This window comes from Anas platyrhynchos, chromosome 8 (genome assembly GCF_047663525.1).
Source record: "Anas platyrhynchos isolate ZD024472 breed Pekin duck chromosome 8, IASCAAS_PekinDuck_T2T, whole genome shotgun sequence".
In the NCBI taxonomy this organism is placed as follows: Eukaryota; Metazoa; Chordata; class Aves; order Anseriformes; family Anatidae; genus Anas; species Anas platyrhynchos.
The window spans coordinates 8,774,010-8,795,208 of record NC_092594.1 but is presented as its reverse complement, the minus strand read 5'-3'; the positions used below and the strand labels follow the sequence as shown (position 1 = coordinate 8,795,208).

The window sequence follows — 21,199 nt, the reverse complement described above, 5'->3', positions numbered from 1 at the left end:
CATAGTGAAGGTATTGATTAAATTGATAAAATATAAATACAATACCTGAAGAAATACACAGTTAAGAGAATTTGTTGATAGCTTTTATTAATAAGGTATAATAGGTACAGTACAAACAGGGTAAGAGTACCCTTTGCTAACTGCTATTTACAGTCTGGAAAAAAAAAGGAATGTTTTACTGAACCTCCAGGATTAAGTCAGGGAAGAGCTATTGTTCATTGTTGGCAGCCAGTCAAAATGTGAAACCTACTCCACATGATGTGGATTTGTTTAACTCATTTTTAGGCCTCCCTGTTACATAACATGAAGTAAAATACAGAGGCATCTGATTCAGTCTATTACTGTCTTCATTTACTATCAGCTGAGAAATAAATGCTTAACTTAATTTCTAATGGCTTTTTGTAGTTCCAACTGTAACACTAGAATGTCAAGGTTTTAAAAGCTGTCGCTATATTTCCTGTTGAAAGGCAAAAGCTAGAAAAAGAAGGAAGAAAAAGCCCCTTTTTATTACTTTATTTTTTAAAGATATTTTTATGCCTTGCTTGTTTGCTTGTTTCTTTCTGATGTTGTCCTGAAGGTAGTAAGATAGGATTGAACTTTGAGAAACTAGGTTTTTAAGTATAAAAGTTAACTTATTTCTACTGATTTAAAATCAGTATTTAGCTTTGTTACATTGTGTAGGAAAACTAGAGGTAATAATGGATGTAACTAATTGTTTCACTTGTCTTCTGTCAACAATACATATAATTGTTTTTCTGAATGTATGCAGCAAATCATTTTTCTATGTTATCGTACTAACAGCTAGCAAAAAAGGAAGAAAGCACAGAAGAAGTGCCATTTTTTATTTCCCTATGGTTTGGGAATTTGTAATAGTCTTACCACGCTTCAGCAGTATGCTGCTGATGGAACCAAGTTATTTTTGTTGACCCTTACACTCAGCCCCCGGAAGTGGAAATCAGTTCCTGCAAAAGGAAAATTAACAATCCAGAGATTTATGTATGCCGTGGATATAAGTCACATCCTTTGAGCTTGTTATCTTTGGGCAGCAAATGCACGCCATTCTAAATATTAACAAACTTGATTTGCATTAGCTTCTTTGGGAAAGCTGAATGAACAGTTCTTAATGTGGCATGGGTTTTTTTGTTTTGTTTTTGTTGTAGTTTTCTGCTTTTAGGAGGGGGGTTAATATCTGTGTTAATAAGCTTAACTTTTTTGGTAACTGAATTTCTTATAGTGCCTGTGCTGTTCCTAATCGCAGTTGCCTCAAACCCTGGCTGATCTTGCGATCTGGATGCTTCTGCCTTTAAGAACAAAGGTAGATCTACAGCATGACTAATCACTTCAGAAGTTCACGTACCTCCAGAGCCCATGTGGAGTTCTCGACGCATTGTTGCTAGGTACTATTTTTAGCATGGACCTTCTCTGTAGTTAAATTGCACTGTTTTGCTCTACTTAAATTCGTAGAGTTTGAATCTTGACGATACAGTTCTATGTTAATCTGTCAAGTAATGCCTAGATAGGGAAGGATATTTCGGGACTGAAAATGAGTTACTACTTATTTATTCTGTCTTGCTACAGAATCTGAGGTTTATCTCTCCACTGTCTCCTGATTGCACTATTTTAGTTCTTCTTTCCTACACTTCTGTTCCATGTTTACCTGTCTAATTTAGGTTTCTAAGCTGTATAAGGTTAAGACAATTACTCTTAACAGACTTAAGACAAAGACAACAGTCATAATTGTGAAAGTGTTCCATTTAGGAAAGCAAGCTTCTTTCCACTAGCTCCCAATTAAGGTTTAATAAACAAGGCAGCCTGGTGAAATGTAAATATGTGGTAAAATTAGAAATGTTTCTAAAATATGTCCGCAGAGCAAAATGGAATCTTTCTTCATGTTTTATATGTTGTCTGCACCTCAAGTATTAATGCTATAATTTAAATATCTTGGTTTAGGCTAAAAAGAAAAATGTTTTTATGTTCTGATTTATTTAGCAGAATCTTAACCTTGGCAATCAGTCTAGTAATCACTGTTTTCTTTCTTTCACTGATTCCTTTGCAATTTGTACATGTTAATTAGGTTGTCTATCATTAAGGAGTTACTTCTCTTGTAAGGAATCTCTCTCCCGATGGCTCTCAACAGCCCTAACTAGCAAGGTTTAATGTAGAAGGACAATCTGGATAACCTTACTTATGTCCCTTTTTCTTCCCAAGGTTATTAGTTCTGTCTTCTTTACTACTTAAATGCCAAGTGTCAGAAAAGTAGCTAAATTTTCTAGGGCAAATGCTAACAGAATGTTATCTGGCAATCCTAACCCCATTCATGACCTTGCACTGCAATTTTTACTTGCTAACAACAATCGTAAAAGTTACAGGATGGTGCAGGTATGTCATACATTGTGAGAAATGTGGGAACATGAGCTGACAGACTCTGTACTACTAGGGAATCTCTCAGTGAGATAGAAACAACATATTGGGTAGTTCAGTAATGAGCCAAGAGGAGGAAGAGGAGAGGCCAGAACACTGGCAGAGTACATATTTTATGGCCTTGGAATGAAGGCTTGAATTTCCTTTCACAGCTGTTGCAGAAAGATTGCAGAGTGCCCACCTGGGGTTTAGAGGAAGGTGAAAGGAGCTAGAACAGAATTGGCCTTTTCCCATTTTTCCAGCTGTAGGATTCATTCTTCAGAACACCAACAGGTTAGAGAGTCCTGGGTTATGCAAGGGTGTCAGAAAGCCATCTGACTGCCCGTAGTCAGCAGCTCTGTGAAGAGAACCTCAGTGGAAACCCTTAAAGAGTTGCAGGCATGCCACACTAATGGCAACAGAAATCTGATTGCTACTGGAGCTGCCTGCAACTAAATATATATATAAACTTGGCTTTCCAAGGGAGCCATCAGCCTGTTCAGCTGCAGAACCTGCTGTCAGTAGTGAAACTGCCAAAATCTTGTCTTGCCTTGAAGGTCAGCCAATTTTATTTTATTTTATTTTCCTGGGATCTAAACCCTTCCAACAGTTAATTGCTCAGAAGTGCGCTCGATTGGGTAAACATCTGAAGAACTAGATGTGCTTCTTTTGAATTACTGAGGAAAAGAGGGGAAAAAAGTGAATGATACTGTCTAAATTCTAGCCTTTTCTATCACCCATGTATAGATAGGAATCAAATGGTCAATCTGAACCTTGATACAGATTTTCCTTCTCACTCTTCTGTATTCAGGTGTTTGGTCTCAAAGTAAGACTTCAATTTTGTTCCCTCTGTTAAATGGTCAAAATAGGCCCCAAATCCCATCAGTGTGAAGCTGGATCTCCCAAAATAAAATTGTTGTCTGCTGCATGTCACTATGTCTGTTTAGGATCTTAATGCTCTCTGTACCATAAGGACTACTTTTCAACGCAGTAGCGTGGAATTGGTCAGAGTCACTCAAAGCAATTGGTTTATTTTGTTCCCTTTAGATTTTATCCTGTCAAGCTGGGAAGCTGTTGCAATCCAAAAGTGTATGTCTTCAAACCATCAAATGTTAATCCATTTACACTTTACAACAGCAATAGCTTTTTTTACCTGGTCTCATTTCCTGTGTTGTTCTAGAACTTGAGTTATTACAGTTGATGGACTAACAGTGAAAATTACACAAAACTCTTAACCTACAAAATATGGGAAATGATGCAGGTTTTGTCATCATCAGCTTTGCATTGATTTTTTCTGCAGAATTGATGTCTTGTTATTTGGTCCCCGGTAAGCAGCATAGACAATTCTAGCTAAGCTTGGTCTCAAACACTCTGTCCCCATCTCTTCCGTGTTCAATGTGTCAGAAGAGATCTGCATGTTTTTTAGGAATATTTTTCCAGCAGGTGTCAGCCCCCCTAACCAATGCTGTCTTCCTGTTTCCTGCTGAGGTCTGAATTTGTTTTCAGATCTTAAAATGTGCACCTGAGAAGATTTTCTGAAATGGTCAAAGAGTTATTACTTATTTTTGTGTCAACTAACTAATGCTGTGTTGGCAGGTTAGGACAATATATTCTTACATGCTATCCAAGCTTTGCCTCTTAAAACAAGATTTCCTCCACTTAAGAGATTATCTACAAACAAAATTCTGGATGAACAGTGGCAAGAAAGACTCAACAAATCACCTAATCTGTGAGCAGTTTTGCCTGTGCAATTCTTGATAGAGATTTGGGTAATATCCAACAAACAGATCTACATCATCATTCTCATAGTCAGAAAGTGCTTTCCAATATTTAACTTACATCTCCTTTCCACTGACTCCCAGTTACTAATCAATCATGAAGAAACTACTCTCTTATCCATAAGGCAGCTATAAAGTAGGAAGTGTATACAGGAACAAATTAAAATGTTTCCTTTATTTTTGAATAGGTCCCTGTATGTGGAAGGTGTCTGTTTAGACTTATGTGTCCAATTCTCTTTTTCTTTTTGAGGGTAAAAATTCACGGTGGTTAAAATGAGGCATGAATCTGGAAAGCAGAGCATACAGTGGCTTAAATTCTGTTGTATCCCCTGTAAAGTGTCCTACAAGGCGCTGAATTTAAAAACCTGTAAATCTGAGATCCTATTTTTTTTGTTTGTTTTTTCTTTTTTATTTTGTTTTAAATGGGAACAAAATTAATTCGTCTTTCCAAAACCCAGTGTGCTTATCAGTATACATTTATAGTGTCTAAATGGAAAGACTGATTCTGCCTATAAGTATTTTTATGTAAAGTAATTGGAAATCCATGTTTTCTTGGAAAACAAAAAAAATATTTTAAAAACACTGATTTAATCTGATAAAGCGGTTAATTGTTTCATCATTTCATTACTTGAAAGTCCAATTTAATAGCTGGATTCAATGTTAGTGACATTTTTTCACTTGAAAGAAATGCTTTTCCTCTCTCTTTCTTTTTGCTGATAAAATGTGTGACAGGAAACAGCCTCAAAACAAAGGAAAACCACAATTTTTCATGTGTGATAGTATATCAAGTGCAAAATTACATGGCGCAGACAATGACAGGAACCAATCTCTACAATAACATAATCTTAAAATAAGAACAGAAAACAATTTTGTTGATCTCAGATCTGTTTAAATTGTCAGCTGAGAAATGTCAATGTATCCTTTGCCACAGGTTTGCTAGAACAGTTGGTGCAGAAGAATGAACTTCCTTAGGCAAATCAGACTTCTACTCTGGAAGAACTGGATTCTTCGGAAAAGACAAAAGGTAAAATATTAGTCTTTGGATTTCAGCTTTGGACCATGCAGTCCCCTGGATGAAATAACCGGTGATACATTTATCAGCATATAAAAATCACAAATTCCTGACAGAATCAAATGAGACTGGGATATTGTCTTGTGCAGTTCGCAAAGATGTTTCTTGCAGACAGAGTTGCATTGTTTTCTTTGTTTGTTTTACAAATACTACAGCATACAAGGAAAAGAGTTGTGGGCAGTAATATTTTGTTACATTCATAGAAGATCTGTTGTCAGGAAAATGTGGGCTCAGGGAAATTTGATTCCTAATTTTAGATTTGCCTCTTACACCCAACTGCTTTTAGAAGCGAATCCAATTAGGGGCCTGAAGCTCCATTAATTTTTTTTTCTTTATGTGCTTGAATATCATGATAAAAAAGTGGAAGTCAGAGAAGTATTTAAATCCTTTCAGTCCTTCTAGATCTTGTGACACTTAGTCATGGATTAGAGCAGATTTATGTATTAGTTTCTACTGTATTTCACCTTTTTTTTCTTCTTTTTTTTTTATTTTCTGAAATTTCTTGGTCAAAACCCTAAGACAGGGTCATGGTTATATGATGTACTGAGACTGCTTCTGTCAAGCTGTTTTTCATGGAAAGTTCCCTTTGAGCTCATATAGAGAAAGACCAACCATTTCAAACTAAAAATAATAAGGAACTACAGTCAGGCAGCTGTGAAGCTGTAACAGTCATGCAGATGATTTTGTCTTGATACAGACATCAACAGGATCAAACAGAATCAGGATAAGTTGAAATGCTTGCCTATGCTGTCCTGATTTTTTCTGTGCTATCATTGTTTGAAAGTTGTAATAAATGTATCCAGAGTTGCTTGGAACCAGAGTTGCTTTGACTAGAACTTGGTCAAAACCAGACGGAAGGTACCTCCAACATTTCCAGTTATTTTGCTGACGGAGCTGAGACAGAGCCCACTTTTGTGTCCATGCTAATGTGATTGTTTGCTTGGTTTTGGCTAATAGAAAATAACAAAAGGTATATTGTGTAAAAATGCACCAGCTGTCTTGTCCTCTTCCATAACTCCTGGAGATCTTAGTTATTAGGAATGACTCAAGCTAAAAATTCCAGGATCAAAGAATTATGTGATTTTTCTATAGACAAATTGAATGTCTGTTGTTTCGTAGCTTCTCTGCAGACTTTATCCCACAGTTTGCATTGCCAGCAAGAGCTGGTGCATGCAACATTGTCAAGTCATGATTTAATACAGTATGAAATTAACTGATCCACACCTAAATTACATCAAATATAAGGGCCCCTTTACAAAGCTAGCCTGCATTTACTGATTACCAAGGAGCTGTAACAGTTTGGTTCTCAAGTTCAGGGAATAAAAAGAAAGGAAGAAGGAGAGAAAGAAAGAGAGAGAGAGAGAGGAAGGAAGGAAAAAAGGAAGGAAAGAAGGAAGGAAACATAAGTAAGTCCATCTTGGAATGTATAATATGTATACTGAGAGAATTGAAAGCCTTTTTTAAAAACTTTTTAGCAAATAGATCCGTGTCTTCAGTATTTTCAGTGTATGAAATACTGTTGATTTAAGCAAGTATTTCCAGATATTTCACCCAAAGTTCTTGCTTGGGTTTTAGGAATTCATTTTTTTTTTCTTTTTAATATTTTTCTTTTAGAAGTTTCAAAAGTGCTAGCCTCGGGGTTTCCTGGTGTTGCCAAAGAATGCCTTTTCGTGGTGATCATTCCTAGCTTTTAAGCACAGCGATTTAATCCACATCAGAGAAATATTTTCTCTACTCTGAAGGGTAAAACAAATTTTAAAACTGAGCCAGTAAAAATAATTTTATTTTTAAGTACATAAATCTACCTGCTTATTTGTTCACACAGAGAAACAAGGTAACCAAAACAAAAATCCCTAATGTCAAAAGCAGATATAAAATGTTTGGGGAAAAACAGCTTGGTTTTTGGTAACTATCATGCTGTACCACAAATGGAGGCATATCCAATCTTTTACCTAAGTTCATTATTTACTCTAATTCACAAGAGGAAAGGCTTCCTTACAGTTAACAGATGATCCACAGCCAATGTAGACTTGTCAGATTTATATGGTCTTACCACTGATCTTGTTCCATTACAAGTCCATGTGGATATTACATTCCTCTGTGTGCATTGCTGGAATTTTTGGCTCTTAATCTTATGGTTTTGTGGTTTTATGGACTGCTCTCTGATCCTTCCTAGTATGTTCTGAGATACCGGTGTATTAACAGGAAAAGGCCTGCAGGAAAATATCAGAGGGCTAACAGCATTTGGTCAGTCCTCATTGTACAACACACTGAATGAAAGCTTCACTTGTACTTTAGCCTTCAATCCCATCCAAACTAGTTAGATCAGAGACAAAGTAATGCTGAATTCAACCTGAGGATTTTTTATTTCCTGGGAATGGAGGAAGAGCCAACACCTGAGCAATAACCCAGGTTAACTGCAGCAAAAATGACAACTCAGGAGCCTTCCCAAGTTCTTACCCCTTGGAGTTCATTTACACACAATGCTTATCCCAAACATCTTATTAAATTGTTGGCGGTGGGTGTTAGTGGTCTGCCCTGTAGACACACCAGCTGCTGAGAAGGACCTGTAACACTGTATGCTCAGCTGTGGAGGAGAAGAACTGTACAGTGGGAGGTTTCCTACTCCAAAAATTTTGTCATCTGCCCTTTGCTTCTAGCAAGATTTTGTCTGGCTTTAAAAATGAGACATGCATAACTTCTTAGGTGATGTGATTTATTTATTTATTTATTTATTTTAACAAACCAACCTTGTAACAAAGTGTGAAATAGGAAACAGTTGCCTGTTGAAAAGCTTTGTATCCTTTTGCCATAATCTTAAACTGTGTTTAATTAAAGCCAGTAAACAGAATGACAGTGGAAAAAGTAGGGCAGCTCCAAAAACCTGTTCTTAATTATTCTGTGGAGTATCTTTTACCCTGCATGGCTCAATCTGAAGAAAAAGGGGGAAAAAATTACATTCACTTGTGGCCTGTGGTGTCTTTGGCTCTGCTGCTGTACACACTACTGTTACATGTTTGGTGCCTGATGTGGGAGGCAGGAGTAAAAGAAAGGAGGCAGGGAGAGCTTTCCTGTGCATGTAGTACAACCCACGCAGTGGAAAGAGTCTGTCCTGGCTCTTGTAGGGAGGAGGAAAAAAGCGCCACGTGGCTGGGCACACACACACACCAAAAAAAAAAAAAAAAAAAAAAAAAGCTGGTCCTCAGAGCCCAAAGCCTGTGTCACAAGATCAAAGAACTGTAGTTTCAAACCTCTGCCAAAACACACAGAGGCAGTAAAACTGAAACATGAGAGTGGAGGAAAGACTGAAAAAATAGGCAGGATGTTTCTCTGTGGTAAAGTAGTGCCCTTAATTTTCTGTCACAGCTAGCAGCTGATGTCTGTACTAAGTGTATTAAAAGACCTGGGCAATAAAGCAGCCTTGGATGGAGCCTTGCATGTTATTCAGTAAGAGGTTTGATCTTAATGTATACATTTTTACCTGTATTAGAAAATTAATGATGTTGAAATGAGTGGTGACAAAAAGAGGCAAAAGTAAATATAAAAGAATGTAGGTTTATGATAAAGGCTTTACCTTCAGGTATGTATGTTACACTTTAGCCTGCTAATGAGTCCAGCGTTGCAAAAGTGCGGATAAAATCCCTCTGTTTCTCTATTGCATCTAATCCTGTTTTTCTGTATTGTTACAGTGTCATCCACTTCGTGTAAGAACTTAATTTATCTTTAACATTTGGTTTGAATGGATTTTTGCTTTTTGTTTTTCCAGCTTCGTCTTCTGGTGGAGCTTGTGTGGCCTCTGTCATTATTTCTTGCCCTTGTGTGGCTGAGGAAGGCTAATCCATTATATCGCCAACATGAATGTAAGAACATTTGACAAATTTAATGCTCTGACCTGTGTTAGGTAATGCCTAGAAGGTCTCAGACAGAGATACTGGTCTTGGATGCCAAGTATTTTCTAATGGCAAAAGGACAGACTTTGCTGTGAGTAGTTTAGTTATTTGTAGCCATATATTATAAAACTTACCAACAAGGGGGAAAAAACCTCTAGTTTTCCTGTGAGCTATTTTGTGGTTGGACTTCCTTGATGTCTCAAGGCTCTGTCAAATTGTAGATTTCTATAATTCTGTTGTTGATGAATTGTCTCACTACTGAATATAAATAAATAAATAAAAAGGCTAGGTAAGAACTAAGTTCCAGTAGAAAATAGTCATATTGTTTTTATCAGTGCCTTTAGAAGATATAATGTGTGAACACTTAAGAGTTTTCCAGTGGAAGTGTAGACCTTAGTGAAGCAAATATGAATTTTACACAGTAGGCTTCTTTTCTTAGTAGGTAGTAACCAACTGACTGTCTTTATGCAAACCAGAGACCTTAAACCAGAGTTATACTGAAAGGCTGTAATGCTGATTATTGCTCCTCTTGTAATACTGACTCTTTCTGTATTTATTACTGTTTGTACATACTGTAGCATGATAATCATCCTAGTTGTTTAGTGTTCAGGCTAGATAATTACTTGACTCTAGAGATACCAGGTTTTGCTTATTTAGCTTGGACTGTTTATGAATGTGTTGCCTGAAAAAGAAAAAAAAAATCAGAAAGTAGGATTTTTGAAAGTATTCAGAATTCTAGTATTCCATTTCTGTTGGGGGGGGACAGGAGGGGGGACAAAAAAAAACAACCTGCTCTGCCACTTGTCTCATTGGAAACAGAACTAGTCCAGTGCTAATTACTTTCAAAAATCCTATACAAACTATTCTTTGTTTAGTAAAAAACCTCAGAATGCAATTCAGTTTCACACAAGCTCCATTAGAAAAGGCACGTAATCATTTATATTCTTTTGTTTCCCAACTCCAGGTCACTTCCCAAACAAGGCAATGCCATCTGCAGGAACACTGCCGTGGTTACATGGCATCTTCTGTAACATGAACAACCCTTGTTTCCGCAGCCCAACCCCTGGAGAGAGTCCAGGTGTTGTGTCCAACTACAACAACTCCATGTAAGCAGAGCTCTGTGTGCAAGACAGGGTTGCAGTAGTACAGGCCCGCTAGGCAACTGCTGTTAGCTTGCCCTGGGCACCTGTTGAACTTGTTGTCACCCGCTGAGTGTTATAAGGAGAAAGGGTGAAGCATCTTCAGCCTGCTCAGATTGGTCCCTCAGTATATTGGGGAGAGTTTATAGAATAGTTCTGTGACGTAAGCAAAAAGGGAAAGGTGAGGATTTAAGAAGATTTAAAAGAAGATTTAAGAGGATTTAAATCCATAGCTTGGAGTTAATTTAGCATTTCAACTTTGTTCCTAGTGAACAGGGTTTAGAATAGTCACCTGGGCTTCTTTGTGGATACAGTCATACAGTGAAGCTAAAGGGTTCCATTTTGTGTACATTCTGGCTTTTCTAGGTTGCTGATTACAGAACGAACTGTCCCTTTGTGAGTCAGAGTAAATTCAGTGCACTACAGAGGAAGCAAATACATTGTGTTTTCTGAAAGAATTTTGTCCTTCCTGTTTGCTGTTTCCTGTAAACTAAAATAAGTCATGTGGGCAGAGATTTACCTTTCCATGTATGGAAAAACATAACCATTAAAGAAATACTGTGCTTCTTAACAGGTATTTGTTCAAATTCTATCTGTTTTACTGCAGAAGGAAAAGCCTGTGATATTTCAATTCCTAGATGTGCTTGGCCTCCCATGCTGCTAATAAGATCTGTTTTTCATATTTGTTTATAAACACAGGACCTGACTGAATACTTATTTGAAATATGTGTCCAAACCCAAGAACTGTAGGTGAACAGCTGCCTGTGGTGAAGTCAGGCACTGTTGTTTTCAACCCCCAATAGAAATATTTTCTGAAAGTACTTAAAAATCACTGTTACGTTGGAGGAGACTGAGATGGGAGAGGGGGGAGGATTCTGTACGTTTCCATGTCATTTATCCAGCTGATCAGGGCTGCTTGTGCTCTGAATGCCCCAACCAAATGCCAAAGCAGATCCTGGGCCATAACTGAAGCAGGTTTTCAGTACAACTGTGACATAGGTGTTGTTTGGGGAAGGTCCTTTCCCCACAGCAAGATCATCATGGCTTATAAGAGACCAACCTTCTGCCACACCAGTAGCGCTCTGAAACCTGTGGACTCCAAATCTGAATCCCACACCACCTGAAACTACTTTGTTACCACCACAAAACTGGACTTTGAGTTTCAAGGCTAAGGACAAAATAACTTTTTTCCTCATCCATAGCACAGAGAAAGTCAATCTTGCTTTTTTCTGCCTTTTTTTTTTTTCTTTATGTGAAAGGTTCTTAAGAGTCATCAGTCTTAAGTTATTATTGATTCACTACTTCTTTCAGCCTTGCAAGAGTATATAAAGATGCTCAAGAGCTCTTACTGGAAGCCCCTGAAATCCGTGACCTTGGCAGAGTCTGGGAAGAACTGATCATTATGACTCAGTTTATGGAAACAATGAGAACTAATCCTGAAAGAATTGCAGGTAATTGTTTTCTCTATATCCTTTAGACTATTGAATTTTTCCTTCTGAAAACTGACTATTAGTTAACGATGCAGAGACTAACAATGTATTTCACACCTGGCTGTTACTCTGCTTATTGTTAGAGAGGGTAAACTAAAATTCATTAACAGAAGGTGTAACACACACCTTTCATTTGAGAGATGAGAGAGGCATTCAGTTTCATTCTGCAAACAGGTTCCTTAAATAACAGTAGACAAAACTCAAGCTACAGAAACAAAGAGACATCACCACCCAAAGTGAAACATGTGGATGGAGAGATTTCATTAATTGTTACTACAGTAGAGGCAATAGCACTAAGAAAGCATCACTGAAAGATGCAGAGGAATGAAAAGCTGGGAACATGCCTGAATAAATATGAAGGGCATAACCCAGAGAAGAGCTTAGAGAGATTTTTATTTCAAGTATTAGCTGAAATAGGTTTGGAACAGTGAGGAAAGAAACACTTTGTTCTTGTTTTGATTACGTGTTTAGAGAGATTAGGTATTGCAAACTTACATAATTTGCAATTCTGTTTGCTTATAAACTCCATTAATTTTTACGCAAAGTCATGTGCCAAACTGAAAATGCTATCCTTGGAAAATATAGGAAATGGACCAATAATCATTTTCTTAATTTAATATTTGGGCTTTAAATACATAATTTGAAAAGATACTCCTAAAACTAATGGCACAAAAATGCAATGACTTTCAGAATTGATCCGTCCCATTCTCAAATCCTTTGCCACAGGAATAATATTCTTATTAAAATCAAATATTGCCACCCAGCATATATTTTAATAAGATGTGTGTAAACCATCAGATACACATGCTCGACTATCCCATCAGAGGTTTCTAAGTAGAAGTAAGAAAGGGTGTTTCACTATAAATAACAGTGGGAAGATCAAAATGCAAACAACAAAAATCTGAGTATAATCTGAGATGTGTTTTTTACACAGCTATAGAAAACAAACTCCTGTATAAGGGAGAGGAAAAGCATAAAGTGCAGTGGGTTTGTAGTATATTGCTCAGGGACAACACCCCATGGTTTGCATCCTGTATCAACTTTACTTACCAGCTGGGAAATAGAACACGTTGCTCCCAACTCCTGTGAAATATAATGCTAATGCTGTTTCAGAATCTGTTATTTAGTAATATGTTTTATTAAATAATAAAAGATTTTTGGAATCTCCTGTTTGCATAAAGCAAAGTCACAAAATCAGTCCTGCTAAAGTCAGCTAAAGTAATGAAATGTGAATTGCCACTTTTATCTATACAGAAAAAGGTACTGTTGAATTAACTACATGTATATAAGGTCTGTGTGTGTGTAACTTACTACTATTGCCTGTAAGAAACAACCTTAACAGAATACTAGGGCTGCAAAGCTGAGCAATGAAAAACTACCAAATGCTAGAATTAAAGCTGCTCCTCCTCCTGATTTCTTAAACCAGATTCACCTCTTGAGTCCTCCTTCCTTGTCCCACTCCCCCCTTGCATTTGACAATATGTGTTCTTGTAACGTGCTTCCTCCTCCACTGTGCCTGGGTGCCAGGAAGGGCATCAGTGAAAATACAACAGGCACCTAGAGTTGTTTCAGTGTCTGCTGCTGAAATAAATACATGGAGGAGCAATTGCAGAAGTTCTGCTCAGCACCTGCAGCCCAGGGCAGAGTTAGCTTAATGCAGATTGAGATTGTAAAAGTTAGTGTTGGACTTTAATAAGATTCTGCATAACTTGCATGAACAGAAACATTCAGCAGCAAATTAGTGCATGTTTATGTGGAGATGTCCAAAGCTGCATTCCCCATGTCAATGTGATATATGTTGTTCCTATCAGTTTCAAATTCCTGTTCTAAAGGCTGCAAGAGCTACTGCTTTTCAAACATTCTTTGCATAAGTCTGGGGGTGCTTGGTGAACTACCTTTAATTAAGGCCATAGTATTTAACAGACAGGAGTCATTTCATCACTTTCCAGGCTTTCACGTGGACCATGCTGAGGCAAAATTCATACTGATACACTAAATGCAAAAACTATAGAATCAGGTTAAATAGCTAAAGGTTATCAACAGCAAGTAATAAATTAGTGTAAGTGTAAAGGGTTGGCCAAAGTTATTCACACAAGATACAGCAGAAAGGACCCTCGTTCTAACAACAGTAGCATACTTCAATCCAAACATTTAAAATAAATCATTACCTCAGGAAAAAAAAATGCAGACACTTTCAAATGCCATCAGGGATGTTTTGAATATTCTCATTGCTCAAGTCCTACTCAGAAGGATCTTTGAGAGATCAGATATACAGAGTCAGAACAGCCATCATTTTCTCATAATCATTCCCCAGCAAAAGATTAAAATCACGTTGAATTTCAAAAATAGTTTTGGACCCCATTAGTCACTACTAAGCACATGAGTCAAAGCACATAGTTTTTACTGGTTTAAGCCAGTGTTTGAGATGTTCCTTACCTTCCTTGGTCTAGAATTTCACTGATCCCCATACTCCTTTCTTCATCCAGGAAGAGGAATACGAATTCTAGACATTTTGAAAGATGGGGAGACTCTCACTTCCTTCTTGCTGGAAGATGCTCGTCTCCCAGATGTTGTTGTTTTCCAGCTTATTAATGCTCAAGTACGCCCTGAACAGGTGGGTAGAGTGAAAAAACTGCCAAGCATTTACCTGTGTGGAACACAATCCCTTGAGTTGTATATGCATGCAAAGTAGCTTCAGTGGGGACCTTGTGCCCAGAATTTCTGTTGCCTTACAGGTTACATGCATTATATCCACCTTTATGTTTTTGAATCTGGAAGAAGAGGTGTTTGTTTTGTCTTAAAATAATAATAATAATTAATAATAATGTTTTGAATATGTATTAAATAGAGATGTTTGTTTGACGCTGTTGTTGCAGCTGAACTACAAAACAAACATCAAGAAATTATACTGCCAGGCAATGCATCTGTCCTCGTGATTAAAGGCTTGGCTCGAAATCATAACGCAGCTGTGCATCTTTTTGGAACAGCAACCCTGCTGAATAGCAGCAGAGAACTATTTTCAGTTCTTGATTTAACATTTTAATTCTTTGCCCCAACGTCAGCAAAGTAATGTTGGCCTTATAGCACTGTCTCATGTGAATAGGTGGGAGTGGGTAATCAGCCCCACGTTTTCAGATTCCAACTGAACAGCAGACCTGCTCTGAAAATTCGCAGTGAAAGCTGCAGGTCAAATCAGTCCTGAAGCAGCTAAGCGGGAGACTGCGTTTGGCCAAGTCCAGGCAATCTGTGCATCTGCATGTACTGGTGTCTGCGAGCTGAGAGGAATGCTGTATTAATGAATGAATGTTGCTGAATCAGATCTCTGGAACAATTTTTACGTTGTGTGGGTAGAAGCAAATTAGTAATTGACACTAAAAGTTGCAATTCCTCTTTTTCACCACCACATAAAACACAAATGCTAGAACTGTGCATGGCCAGAAAGAGGGAAGAGATTAATGAATTTGCATTCAGTTCCTTTTGTGCACCACAGGTTCCAGCTAGAGTGACTAAATTGTCAGGTTACATATCTGCTCTATTCTTGATAAGTACCAGGGGAAGCTCTCCCCTCTCCTCACTTTGTTATGAAGCAATACGACAAGATGACAGCAATTGATACATCCTACTTGTCTTCATACCTCAGTATAAGTTGAAATGCCAAAAAAAATTGTTTCCTTGCTGCTCATGACAAGAAGAATTCTATAGAGATCCTTTTGGGCTTGCTTTTTCCCTTTTGCTCCCTTCCCTCTTCTTTGTCAGAAGTCTGCTGCATACAGAGAACTGTGTGCTTCTGTGTTAGGCTGCATTAGCTCCCCAGTGGCCTTCATTCAGCTACTGTTGAAAACTTTTTGGCTGCTAGTGTATACAGGACTGGTGGTGTTTTCAACACCATCACTGAAACTCTGATTGAGACCTGCTGGAACATGGTGTCTTTCTAATGTATTCTCTGTGCAGGTGTAGAAAGAGATGTAGTTCTTTTGATACTGGGAGTTAAAAGATTTGAAAATCATCTTGAGAGGAAGCTGAAGAAGGCCTGGCATTAAATACCACTTTTGCTGTCCTCTGTGAAGTTTTCTTGTTAGCAGTAATTGCAGGGGTACGAGGTCTTCTCACAGGAGCTGGTTTACAGATATGAGGAAAGAAAGTGCTATGAATGCTTCCTCCAAGAGCAACTGAAGTAGAAAAACTGATTTCATAGTTCTCAAAAACATAAGAGAATTATTTTCAATGGGAATTGAACTCTTGCTCTGCTGTGTGGGCTAAGTCACAAAATTCCTATAGACCTTATTGATATGACCAGCCCAAGTAATTGCTTTTAGTTAGTTGAGCTAGAAGTTGCAGAGCTATGACTGGAACACAGATCTGTGTTTGTCTGTAGCCTTAAACATGACAGCTCACCTCCAGTTCTTGCTGCTCTACCCTCTGTTTGCCTGTATATTGCTGCGCGTCCTCTCTCCTGGACTGTAATGGAATAGAGCTGATTGACCTGAAAGCAGCTTGTTTACAAGAACCTGACTGTTGCCAACAGCTGGCTGCAGATCTAGGTCTGAGCCGCCTGGGAGTGCAGGAAATGACACACAGACCTGAAAGCTAAACTTGATCAAACAGGCAACTGGCTGAAAAAATAATTTGGACTTCATTTCTTTAGCCAAACAGTGACACGTCAGGGGAAAAAAAAAAAAAAAAAAGTATTGAAGTTTTCCTCTGAGGACCTGCTTCTTTTGAGTCATTCTAAGATAAGGATAAGAGACTGATGTTAAAACACAATAAGAAGTTCAAGAAAGATTGGCAACAGCCCACCCTACCGGAAAAATTGGAAGGGCGGAGGTTTGTTGTTCTGCTAATCCCATCTGTTCATGGAAATTCCTGAAATGCAGTTACAGTTTGTAAATAACCTGTCCTTTTTTTCTATGTTTAATCCTCCTCAAAGATGTTAATGTCACGGTTTTCTCATTTCACAAGTTAAAGCAAGGCTCCCAGGCTGCCTCCCTGTGCAGCTCAGTTGCATTACAGCCCACACTGGATGGTGAGGTCAGGCATGTGCAGCTGAAAAATGCTCTTTTTGTAGTGACTGAACAAATAAGCAAGTTCTTTCACTGACAGCAGATCAGTCAAATTCAAATTTTAGTTTGCAAGACTCTGTCCATCGGTTGCATGTCCTCTCTTGCATTCTGTCTTTACACTATCTAACTTGTATTAGCAATGTAACATACGTGTCCTGTCTTTGTGTCACTCTCAGTGTGTTTTAACTCTGCTGTAAAGCAAATCTCATGTTCTCAGTAATATCTGTACTGGCAGATTCCCCATAGGTGAAATTGTACGGTGAAAAGGCACTAGCTAAGGCCACACTGTTAATTTGTCATCTAATTTTTGAACATTCATAATCTAGTAAGTAAACTGTCACTGTTACTGAATAGATTTAAGTGCTTATTGTGCCACTTATGGCAGAACAGCCCCTTGCAAAGAGAAAGCCTGTGCTTTCCATGCTGCCTGGACTGATGGTTTAGACTACATCTAAAAGATCAAGCAATGATGTAAAGGATGAGAAAACTGAGGGGTTAATTAGTTTAATTACTGCTGTGTGCTTAATTTTCAGGTATGTCCTGTGTTTTTTTTTTAAGTTGTGTTATATGTTAGAACTCTTTCAGGATTTGTTACTCTACTTGTTCTCAGACTCCCTAGTGCAAATACAATATAGATTGTGTCAATATGCGGGTATACCTGTAGTGATGATAGGGACTGTACCTGTCAGATACTTTTACTAGAAATTCGTATCCCTTTTTTGCATCGTTGTTCCTATACACAATTTGGGTGTCATTCATCTGTGTTTTTTTGTAAAAATCAGCTCCACAAGCTGAAATTCAGAACAGTCATGATAAACAAAATACACTCTTGTTCTAGACCTCTCTTCACCTGATTTTCCACAGTCACACTTGCAGTTTTGCTGGTAGGTTCTGACATCTGAAGCACTTAATGAATAACTTCTCAAGCCTGAATCCACTCTCCACAGCAACTAAATTAATTTTATTTTAATCTCATTCATCTATGTTTTTAAATACTTCTCTTTACAGGCACCATGAAGCAAGTCTCAGCTGCTAATTACAGGAGACTGGCAGATACAAAATTTTGATAATGTTCGGAATCACTTAGATGGCCTTGTTAATTGACTTAGGAAATAAATGTGTACCTGGTGTAGGCTTGGTATGTTTGTTTTGAACCAAATGTCTTGAGGACTGGAATACTCAGCAAATAATTTTTCTAAAGAAAGTTATATTTTATGCATATTTTGTCAGTTTCTTTTTCTTTGCAGTTTTTAAAAAGCATCTAGCCTAACAATATAGTGTCAATGCACAGTCCTCATTTGTCTGAATGTCTGTGTTTGTCTCAAACATGGCATGCATTTAGAGTCATTATGGTATTGTGAACTTTTTTCTATGCAGTTTGTACCAGCAAACAGATGTACAGAGGATGGGAACAGCCTCTGAGCAATTTTCAGTGCTACTTTTTATTTTATTGTCATGTATTCTGTCCATTGTAAGGCAAGTAGAACTGAATCGTAGACTTCCAAAAGTATTCCATTACGACAATACAAGTCCTAGGTAAATACATCAATTTCTGTGGCGTTATTCTGTATTTACACTGGTTTCAACTACAAACTAATTTGCTCTCGCTGGTTAAACACTAAAGATAACTTCTTTATTTTCTGTTCCATATTTAGATTAGAAGCTGAAATAAGTAGGTTGGGTGTGGTTTAATGTAAAATGGCTTTAGTGAGCCTGGCTGTATGCCTGTGCACAGAGACTATGAATAATGGCTGTGGGGAAGCACTGAAGTGAAAGAATCATAACTGAAATAAAATAGTGAGGGAAATCAAGCTTGAGCAAAGGCAATTGGAGTCGTCTTTTTCCAGTTAGAACAGCTGACAGCAAAACTATAACCAGGATAAACAAAAGTTACAGTGATGTGGCACATTTGATTGGTCTTGGGGAAATACTTTCAAACAAGTTAAAGCTTAACCATAAGGATGGGTTGCATGGCACGGCCTCAGGCATGCTTAGATGACAGAGAGAAAGCAAAGAAGATTCATAAGAACTTCTGCAATGGAAAGAAGAATCACTAGTGTGAAGAAAAACCTGTCTGAAGGTGAGGTGATCTAGCATAACATCAAGTGAAGGTGATTGAAGAGTTAGTGTTTCAGCTGACCACATCTTCCTGCCATTCAGGAAATATTAGCAGATGTTGATATCAAGATGTCTGTTGTTGATAAATCTGAGTTGTTCCTGCATAGTCTGAAGGTTCAATAATAATAATACATTATTTTTGGTTGCAGTTTGCCTATGGTGTACCCAACTTGACTCTGAAGGACATTGCTTGCAGTCAGATGCTACTGGACCGCTTTATTATCTTCAGCAGCAGAAGAGGTCTCCCTTCGGTCCACAAGGCCATGTGTGCCCTCTCCCAGGAAAGCCTACAGAGAGTGGAAGATGCCTTGTATGCAAATGTTGATTTCTTTAAGCTATTTCAGCTGGTAAGTATTAGCACAATCATCTTGCCTTATGTGGTCACTTTTGGCTGTTATTTCATTGTACTTCAGGAATTTTCTTTCTAATGCATCACCAGTGTTTTGAGAGGTCTTCGTTTATTTGCCCCAAAAAATGTGAAGTTATGGATATATAATTATTAACCTAACATCAGCAGGACCACTGGACAGTTTGGAGCATGCTTTGGGAGGTAACAGATGAAATTCACTTACAAGAGAACTAAAAGATTCAAATAAAATTTTAAAAAGTTTGTGGAATCTGGCCTTCCTAGTCTGTGTAACAGAACAGAGCTCAGGAAGACCTCTCTGGACCTTGCTGAGAGATCTGAAATACTCCCATACAACCCATCCTGTATTTGCTCCATCCAGCATGACGGCATTTTACTCTGAAGTCAAAGCCATGATGCAACTTGAATTGGGATACCCATATGTGCCTTTGTGTTTGTTTGTTGAAACAAGTTGTACTGGTTTTCATTACTCTTTCTACAGAAGCTCTTCCTTCTGTTCATTTTCATTGTTCTTCTTTGTGCTGCTCATATTTCTACTGTGTCCTTGCCATAAATTAACTGGTACTGCAACCAGAGTTCAGTATTTCCATGTGTCATGTATATATATATATATATATATATATATATATATATAAAATATTATATTTATATATAATATATTTAATATAAATTTAATATATATATATATATATGTAAATATATATATATACATATAAGAAATACCATTATGCCATCACATATAGATATAGATATAGATATATCTATCTATCTATCTATCTATCTATATATATATATGTGATGGCATAATGGTATTTTTTGTTCTTGCTCTCTGTTATTTTCCTGGTGTTTTCTAATATTCCATTTGTCTTCTGAACACAGAGCTGTTGCTTTCAGAGAACTAACTGTAAAGACTCCAAAGTCTCTTTCCATATAATAGCCCATCACTGTGTATGACGATGATGTTTTTTCCCCACGTTTGTGACTTTGCGTTTTGCAACACTGAATTTTATTTGCTGTTTTTCACCTTGTAGATAAATGTCGTGAGGTCATCACATTGACAGTATACAACAGGCAGCATATATGGGGAGTTGATGAAGTTAGAAAGCATTGATCAGACTTTCCTGCCACAGCACAAAACATCACAGTTCATTTAACATGGATTTAATTCAGCTTTGAGTTACTCAGAACTGGGAACACAGGATGCCAGAAGCTTTAATTGACACACCAGCCAAATTACTGTTTGATTATTTTAGCATTGGCAGACATTTATTGAGCCTGTGTGATTTTGCCAGTCCTGATAAGAATCTGTGGTGAGTTTCTGAAAGCTTCTGATTGTTTTCCATTTCTAAAAATATACACAGATATTTTCATATAACTGGTGCTTGCTGGAAGTAGAAGAGAGTCCTACAGTACTTCTCAGGTAAGTTTTCAGCACTGAAAGACATCCTGTAAATATGCATGCTACACTGCCCAGCTTCAGGATTAAGCTGCTAATATCATGATTTTGCTCCCATATCAAATAAAATAGAAAGAAGAGACTTGATGAAGCAGTTGTCTGTGTTTAAACAAAAATAGACTTGTGAGAAACAGGAACATAAACCTGAAACTAAACACCAGAATTGTCAAAGATGTATGTTTATGATCTGGTCTTTTCCTACGAGGTCCGTCTGCCAAGACTTCCCCTCAGTATTGGAAGTCTGTGTGTTGGAAACACACAGTTGGATCCACAGCCTGATTCCCAGGGGTTTTAATATGTACCTAGATGAAGAGGGAGGGTTTTCATGATTCCTAGCAAAATGATACCTCATGTCTTCAAGAACCCAGGTTATTTTCTACCCTCTTACACTGTCAATCCCTCTGTACTTCATGGTCCTCAGGCTACAGT

General features: G+C 37.7%; 2 protein-coding genes across 2 annotated transcripts in view; one reads left to right on the top strand and one right to left on the bottom strand.

Moving 5' to 3' along the window:
- ABCD3 (ATP binding cassette subfamily D member 3) overlaps positions 1–21,199 on the bottom strand; it is a 210,119-nt gene that overhangs the window by 112,247 nt on the left and 76,673 nt on the right. The gene's annotated exons all lie outside the window — the stretch shown is intronic.
- Positions 1–21,199, top strand: part of ABCA4 (ATP binding cassette subfamily A member 4) — a 79,326-nt gene that overhangs the window by 4,960 nt on the left and 53,167 nt on the right. The window contains exons 3-9 of the mRNA XM_013106556.5: positions 1,259–1,397; positions 5,110–5,202; positions 9,017–9,110; positions 10,105–10,246; positions 11,591–11,730; positions 14,256–14,383; positions 19,097–19,294. Coding sequence (XP_012962010.4) covers positions 5,137–5,202; positions 9,017–9,110; positions 10,105–10,246; positions 11,591–11,730; positions 14,256–14,383; positions 19,097–19,294 — 768 coding nt within the window. The 5' untranslated portion in view covers positions 1,259–1,397; positions 5,110–5,136. The remainder of the gene's footprint in view (positions 1–1,258; positions 1,398–5,109; positions 5,203–9,016; positions 9,111–10,104; positions 10,247–11,590; positions 11,731–14,255; positions 14,384–19,096; positions 19,295–21,199) is intronic.